Below are 8,442 nucleotides of genomic sequence, written 5' to 3'. Positions count from 1 at the left end.
TTGAGGTTTTTTTCGTTTTGTTGTTGGGCATTTTTTTACCTTCCCTTGAGGAAAGCCTTTTTAGGTCCTTTTTCCTTTTTTTTTTTTTTTTTTTTTGTCTTTTTTTGAGACCAGCTGCACCGCGCTCAGCCAGTGAGCTGGTGTCCGGCCATCCCCATATAGGATCCGAACCCGCGGCGGGAGCGCTGCTGCGCTCCCAGCGCCACACTCTCCCGAGTGAGCCACGGGCTCGGCCCCTTTGTCCATTTTATAATCAGGTTATTTTTTTTTTACTGTTATGTTGTTTGAGTTCCTTGTATGTTCTGGATATTAATCCCATGTCAGATGCGTAGTTTGCAAATATTTTCTACCACTCTGTAGGTTATCTTTTTGCTCTGTTAATTATTTCTTTTTGCTGTGCAGAAGCTTTTTAGTTTGATATAATCCCATTTGTTTATTTTTCTTTTTGTTGTCTATGCTTTTGAGGTCTTATTCATAAGGTCTTTGCCCAGTCCTTGTTCCTGAAGTGTTTCCCCTATGTTTTTTTCTAGGAGTTTTATAGTTTCAGGCCTTATATTTAAGTCTTTAATCCTTTTTAAGTTGATTTTGGTATATGACAAGAGGTATGGGTCTAGTTTCATTCTTCTACATATGACTGTTCAGTTCTCCCAGCACCATTTATTGAAGAGGCTTTTCTTCAGTGTGTGTTCTTGGTGCCTTTGTCAAAAGATCAGTTGGCTGTAAGTACCTGGGTTGGTTTCTGGGTTTTCTCTTCTCTTCCATTGGTCCATATGTCTGTTTTTATGCTAATACCATGCTGTTTTAGTTACTATAGCTTTGTAGTATAGTTTGAAGTCAGGTAGTGCAATGCCTCTGGTTTTATCTTTTTTGCTCAGAATTGCAAAGAAGCTCACATTCTGAGGTTCTGGGTGGACATGAAATTTTGGGGGGGATACTACTCAATACACTTCAGTAACACAAAGCTTATAATAAAAATATAAATCTACTATTAAGTCAATTGTACAAGTGACAGATGACCTGCTGTTTAAGTGCACTTACTAGCTGTGGAGATCATCTGCCTCCCTGTGCACTTTGAGGTCAGAGTGAACTTCAGCAAACATCAGGGGAGACCCTGACAGCATCTTCTCTAGCATGGGGAAAGATGGAAAGCAGAGATGTGAAAACCCTTACCCATTTATTTCCATATTCCTTGTACCTAAATATTTCCTTCTTCCTTGCCCCCAATCTCTTTCCACATGACTGTTTAGCAGACATCTAAGAAATGGAACAATGCTACTCTCGCTCTAATGTCTATGAGATGGTTAAAGACTAACAGCCATGCTATCTATTTTAATTTCTATTATAGTCTTCTGTCCTACATTTGAAAATTTTTTTCCAGGAAAATATTGTAATTCAAGTGCAGAGATAAGCATGCATACTTAATGCTCTTGAAAGAACCCAATCTCTTTCCACATGACTGTTTAGCAGACATCTAAGAAATGGAACAATGCTACTCTCGTTCTAATGTCTATGAGATGGTTAAAGACTAACAGCCATGATATCTATTTTAATTTCTATTATAGTCTTCTGTCCTACATTTGAAATTTTTTTTCCAGGAAAATATTGTAATTCAAGTGCAGAGATAAGCATGCATACTTAATGCTCTTGAAAGAGGTTTTTTGTTGTTGCTGCTGTTATTCATTCTAGAGGTTGTTAGAAAGGGAGCTGTTTAGAGGAAATCTGGTGTTAAACACGTGACTACAAAGCAGGCCTGGGAAACTTGAGTGCCTCAGTGTAGGAAAGTACCCAAGGCTGACCCTTGCATGTAAAACAAGTTTTAGAATCTTGTGCCCCTAAATATTTTGAGCCTCATATTTGTAGCCCTTTATAAAGCTTCTTCACATTCCTCTTATTAATAATGAAATCAAGTACGAGAGCTAATAGTTAAGGAGTTAATAGTTTAGGAGTGACCTAGGGGTCCTGCAGACCTGGGTTTGACTAAGACCTTCAGCACGTTGCTTGACCATACCTAGCCTCAGTTTCCTCACCTGTAAAATGGACAAATACAAACAGTCTCTAGTTCATAATGTTGTTGTGAGGATTAAATGAGACATTCAGCAGTGAGCTTTGCCCTGTAATAACCCTTGACCCACGTTAGTTATTAGAGTATTACCAGGCCCATGACACCGGCAGGACAGATATCTGTATCCCCATTTGACAGCTTTAAAGAGATCAAGAGCACGCACAACCAGTGGTGTAGGGATGGAGATCTGAATGGAAGTCAAACAACTTCAACTCCCCTGTTAACTCAATGTAATTAAATTTCTGACAGAGGAAGGTACTTCATAATATAGCTGTATTGTTCTTCCAAACTATAATCCAAGCAGCAAATTACGTTTGAGCTTTTTAAATCACCTTAAGAGAATTCATACCAGTTCTGAGTATAAAACTCTACTGTGTTTGGGAAACAACTGTCCCTACAATCACAGGCAGGATCTATAAAGCCAAAGAGGTTCTGATGTTTAGAGTTCTCAACAAAAAGAAGACTTGATTGAAAATAATGTAAATCATGAATGTACCAAATCCGGCCCTCTGCCTGTCTTTGTTAAGTAAAGTTTTATTGGAACACAGTCATGTTCATTCATTTGTGTATAGTTGTGACAGAGACCATATGGTCCACAAAGGCTACACTGTTTATTATGTGGCCCTTTACAGAAAACATCTGCCAACCCCTGTTAGAAAAGACATGTAACAGGGGGAAAAACCTGAAAATATCTTAAATTGCCAAATTTTACTCCTAGAATTCTCTCTTAGTATCTTCAGTCCCACGAAAAAAGCGCTTTATCTTTTTCATGAAGTAGGAGGTGAGCCAGATCCCCTAAAATGAAATGAACAGCAAGACCTTAAAGTTGTGAGGTATTTTTCCCAGGAAAGCCATGTTAAGATCCTGATGTTCGGCTACATTCATCTCAGGCTTCCATATCTTTATCTTCCCCATTTCTGAAATTCTGCCCATTGGCAGAAATGAAAGACTCACCTGGATTTTCCGTTCTTCGGGGGCTGGTGCTGGTCTTGACACTTGTCCCACTTCCTCCTGTCCTGCTGTTTCCTTACAGATGTTCCAAGTCTCCTGATTATTTGGTGCAAGCAGATCATAGTACTGAGATTTCGTTTTCAAGCTATCGGTGAATTCTTCAGATGGGGTTTTTCTGAAGAGAAACAAAAGTGAAATTATCAAAAACATTCTTCAGCATGACAGTTTTTCCAAACCAGATGTCTCCATCTAAATTATATGAAAAACAGCAATGGATACATTTCCCAAGTGCTTGTAATATGCCAGGCTCTTTGCTACGTACTTTAAAGAAATTAACTTGATTCTCACAACAACCTTATGAGAGAGGCATTGTTAGTTTTGTTTTGTTACAGGAGGCTAGAAGAAATTTAATAATTTGTCCAAGACCCTCTAGTGGCACAGCCAGGATTTGAACCCAGGTCTGCTCAAGTCCTGGTTCAGAAGCTAAACTGATAGAGCACACTGCCTTCTTATGACCCGTCAGCAAATAATTCCTTTATCTTCACATGTCCACGAATAGTTTTAAAGTTACAGGGTGGTGGGAAGCATCACCAGCCCTTAGGAATCAAACTGAGGTCCTCATGTCTGTCCCAACCTCCATTTCACCAAAGTAGGGCTGTCACCACCACCGTGCAGAGCCACAGCAGACACCCAAGAGACTGCAGGTTTCACAGAGACCACCCTGGGAACTCAGCAGAGAGGACTCATCACTGGCCTCGCTGTTCTCACCAAGTTACCTTGCTATATCTCCAGTTGATTATGTCACTTCCCTATTCAAAAACCTCCTCAATGCCCACAGAATGAGGTCCAAGCTCCTAAACTCGCCTTCGGGGCACTTGAGAGCATGGCCCCTGCCTCCAGCCACTTGCCCACGTACACCCCAAACATTGGGAGGAACTCATCATTCCCCCAAAGAACATTCACGTTCAGTCGAGGGGGCTCGATTATGCCCTCTGCCCGCACCTCCCCTCCTGACCTCTAAAGGTTCAATGCAGATTCCACCTCTCCCGTGGACTGGAATGACAGGCTCCTCCCTGTGCATGTTTAATTCTTTTCCGACCTTAATCACAGCACATGTCACAGCCTGCAGTGGCTGCAGTTAGTTGTGTGTCTGCCTGTTTCTCCTCCTACACTGGAAGCTCCTGATCGTCTTTGAATTCCCAGCGCCCAGCACAGCATAAGTACCTGAAGGACCTGCTTATGCAACTGCCTGTATCTAAGCAATCTTCTTCTTCGAAGTCCTGAAGTTTGAATAATTGCTGCATTTCTCATATACGGGGGTACTTCAAAATGTTCATGGAAAGAGGCGTATTATCTTTTAATTGTATTTTTCTGCATGTTGAAGTACCCTCTTACATCCCAATGCTCAGTTGTTGGTCTGTGTCAATCCCAGTGATGCCAGCGATTGAGCACTGGGAAACTCACACACTAACACAGATCAAAACCAAAGAAGTGGGGAAATAAAGCAGCTGATTGACAGCACTGTGGGAGTGAGGGTCTTCACACCAAAAGTCTAAAGAAACTATCTAGAGAGATCTAAAATGATTCTTCAAAGCCTCAAATGCCACCCCATTCTCCCACCAGACACTGTGAGCAAGGGGCATCTTTGCAGTGATTTTTAACGTCTGGAGAGTTTTTAAAGTCTCTCGCTGATTTGCAGATCTCATACCTGAGCTCCTTCATTTTGGGCACTGCCTTCAGCCGGTTCCTCTCCGCGATGATTTCATCACAGAGCATGTCGTAGGGTTTATCCAGGTGGTGCTCACCCATCACCCAGACCCAGACTTCCTTGTCGGCTCCCAGCTTCCAATGGACCGATTTACCATTCTCTGAAGACAAAATAAAATTCGGATTAAACATATCTTTAGGCATGGATTACTATGTTTCTCGTCAGTATTTAGGGTCTTTGGGAAAAAAAATTAAATGAGGCAAAGTACTTTCAAGCTGCTCAAGAACAAGCAGCATTCACAGGTAGCACTGGCAGTGGGGGCAGTGGGCAGCAGCTGCAGGAATAATATTTGTTTGAAAAAATATTATGGGTATGGTTTTTGCATGTGCCCATTTTGCAAAGGAAGAAATTGAAATGGGACATTCATTCAAAGGCACTCATTGCTTGCATTATCCTTAGGGTAAAAGAGCTGGCATCAGACACCATAACCTCATAAGTCTAGGTCTAAGAATCTCTCTGTAGCCCAGAACTATGCAGCTGCTCGAGGGTTTGGTGTTTCCACTACCTTTCCAGGCTCCATTGGTGGGTAACAAGCATGCATGTTAGAGTTAGACCAGCTTGCATTCACATCCTAGCCCTGCCACTTACTAGCTGTGTGACTTGAACAAATCTCTTTAAGACTCAATTTCTTCATCTGCAAAATGGGAATACTAATGTCTACTGCACAGGATTGCTGTGAGCAGTAGGCAGGACATGCAGGCCTAGTGCTTCCCTGAGTGCCTGTCATGGAACAGGAGTTCAACAGAGGTTAACTGCTGTCACCACTATCCTATCATTTACTTATACGGCTGCCTCAGAAGTTCACACCAGCCTGTGAGGAGATAATACTACCAGGTAGTATGATACTTGGTGAAGCTACTTAAATAACACTTGTTTACAATGGGCCTCCCAGGTTGTATAACCTTTGAGTGCTCCTGAAATGCGGCCACACAGGTGATGCTCCCTGAAACTGGGGGGAACTTGGAGCACACCTAGGAGAGACCAAGAGGCACAGTCCCTAAAGCTGAAGGCCCCAGAGCAGGCCTGCTCAGCATCACTGTGATCCCAAGTTGGTTCTAGCCCAGACCTCAAACTAGCCTGTGGTGCTAAGTTCGGGGCTCCTGGCTGCACATTAGGCTGGGACATGTGCACAGGTCAGAGACACACGCTGGCATTGTGTCTTTGCAGTTAAAGTGTCTTCTGCCCAGAGTGCTGTTGACCTACTTCACACAGCTGCCTCCGGAGACATCACAAAAGCAGCTGCCGGCGCCGGACTTGCTTTTTGGCAGCGCTGCTTTTCTCAGGGCCGTGGACACTTCCCACAGTATAACGAAGTTCTAAACTGAGATACTCGGGGCAGGAGAAGGAAAGCAGCCTCATCCTCACTGCAAAAGGATGTGAATGTATCCTGCAGGAGGAAACTGACCTGACGCCGTTTTCACAAGGAGAGATAGAGAAAGCGGCACCCAGGGAAGAAGGGAAGACAACTCCATGTGCCCTACTGGGGACCGACAGGGGGGCCAGCCCAGGTGTGCTCTGGCTCTTTGATGAAATGACAAAGGGTTCATTACGTTTAGAAAGCTGTCGTACCTCATAAAGCTTCCTTTATTACACTCTCTCAGGGCAGCTAATAATATGTTTATTAAGTCCATCTCTCAACCTTCACTTAAATAACTCCACCAACATTTTTTTTGACAGCAGGAAGAAGACACCAGAGAGATGGCAGAGTGCCAGGGAAGCCAGGAGGAGGTGCCAGGAGACCCAGCAGCTCAGCCAAGGACAGTCCTCCAAGCCCTCCCCAGACACTGTCCCCAGAGCGCATCACAGATTCAGGAAATGGGGACAGAAAGCAAAGAGAGCGGGAGGCTTCCAGTGTCCCACACCACCCCCTGATGCTGCGGGAAGGAGGACAAGTCATTCTGACACCCTTGGCTTCATACCCCCAGGAGGGAAGTTCACCCCACACAGTACAAATTGGGTTTCTACTATGGATGAGATGCAGAACCAGAGGTGCCACCCATGATTCAGATGTGGCCATTCCCCTGCCAGTAACCTGGAGTCTAGGAGAGAAGGAGCAATGCATCGGGTATTTACTTGATGATTTTTTCTTACATGTCTACTATGCTCCAGGCACTGAGGTAGATGCAGGTAAAGACAAAGAGACAGACCAGACCCCCTCCCACCCTGCTCACCAGGGAACTTGCACTCTATAAGAGCAATATAACATGGAAAGGGGGGAGGGGTGTTAAAGGATGCTATGAGGATGCTTGGGAAGAACTAACCTAGTTTGGAGGGTCGGGGGCACATACATTATAACCACAATAGATTTTCTGTGAAGTCCAGTGAGGATCCAGAATGGAGAAGTTGCTTTATAAGGACAGAGGAGAAATCAGAAGAGAAGGTCTTCATATTGAGTATTGGAGGATAGGTATGGAATTTATTCAGACAGAGGGCAGGGGTGGGTTCAATGCTGGACACAAAGAACAACATGACCAAAGATCAGGGAAGGGAATCGAGTGGGGCCATGGGGAATGAGAAGTTAGGGGTTCAGCCAGAGCCAAAGAGGCGTCAGAAGTCACCTGGACATGTGTGGCATGCCTGGCCCTCCCAACTAAGTTGGTTCCTCTTCTAATCATTCCAACAGCATCCTTTAACCTCCCACCCCTTTCCAAGTTTTATTACTCCCGGGGCCACACTGCATAGGTCCCAGACACCTGGCTAAAGGATTTAAATGTAGGCCCTGAACAGCAGTTCTGCCAGAAAGCCGTATTCAAATCCCAGTTTTAACACTAACTTGTATTGTGACTATTTATACATCACATTATGTCTCTGAGCCTGAGTTCCCTCTATAATAAAACAGAGGTAATAAAATCACAGGCCCGCCACACGATGACTGTTCAGAAAGTATTAGTTCCATGTGCTTTATCTGAGTAGCCAAGAAAGAGCCCATGAATATTTCTGAGCTGCTGGCGCTGGGATCGGAAAAGTGATTTAAGAAGCTCTATCGTACATCATTATGTAGGGTGGATCAAGACAGCATGAGGTGGGTGTTCAGTAAATATGTGGGGAGAGAATGAGATAGACTAGGGGTGAAAAGACCAGGAGTGAGGTAACCAAGTTCTAAGAGGGCAGCGGTACAGAAAAGGACAATGTTAAAAAAGATAGCAAGGTCCATGTGACTGAATTCAAGGAAAGACTCAAAGATAATGCCAAAGTTTTGAAACTCACTAACTGGGAGGATAGTGGGGTAATAGAAATAGTGACATCAAAATAATAATAATAATAATAATAATAATAATAATAATAATAATGAATTTGCTTGAGTAAGACAGAGCTGTTATGGAAATGTAGAATAAATTCTTTTCCATTTAACTAGAAATCCACATAGGGATATTCACAGATATCTGAAATACAGAATTGGAGTTCAGAAGTGAGGCCAAGGTTGGCAGTGTGGATTGGGGAGTGACTTTACAGATGTAATTGTTGAAGCCCCCAGCGTAGATGAGCTCAGGAAGGGAACGAAGCCAAGCAGGGAAACTTGGAAAAGCACATACCTCATTCAGGAGGCGGGGTGGGGGTGGGGGGCAGTTACATATAAATAAATAAATGGACAAACAAACAAATAAATAAGGCAGAAGATTCTTTTTTTTTTTTTTTTTTTTCCTTTTTTTTTTTCTTTTTT

The 8,442-nt window shown here is 43.3% G+C and overlaps 1 protein-coding gene across 1 annotated transcript in view; it reads right to left on the bottom strand.

The window, feature by feature from the left end:
• Positions 1–8,442, bottom strand: part of SH2D4A (SH2 domain containing 4A) — a 58,485-nt gene that overhangs the window by 40,818 nt on the left and 9,225 nt on the right. The window contains exons 2-3 of the mRNA XM_008588175.1: positions 4,722–4,881; positions 3,017–3,188 (exon numbers count right to left, since the gene is read on the bottom strand). Of these exons, the coding sequence (XP_008586397.1) occupies positions 3,017–3,188; positions 4,722–4,881 (332 nt within the window). The remainder of the gene's footprint in view (positions 1–3,016; positions 3,189–4,721; positions 4,882–8,442) is intronic.

Source organism: Galeopterus variegatus, unplaced genomic scaffold (assembly GCF_000696425.1).
Source record: "Galeopterus variegatus unplaced genomic scaffold, G_variegatus-3.0.2 Scaffold4705, whole genome shotgun sequence".
In the NCBI taxonomy this organism is placed as follows: domain Eukaryota; kingdom Metazoa; phylum Chordata; class Mammalia; order Dermoptera; family Cynocephalidae; genus Galeopterus; species Galeopterus variegatus.
Note: the sequence above shows the minus strand (reverse complement) of the source record. Positions and strands in the feature narration are given on the sequence as shown.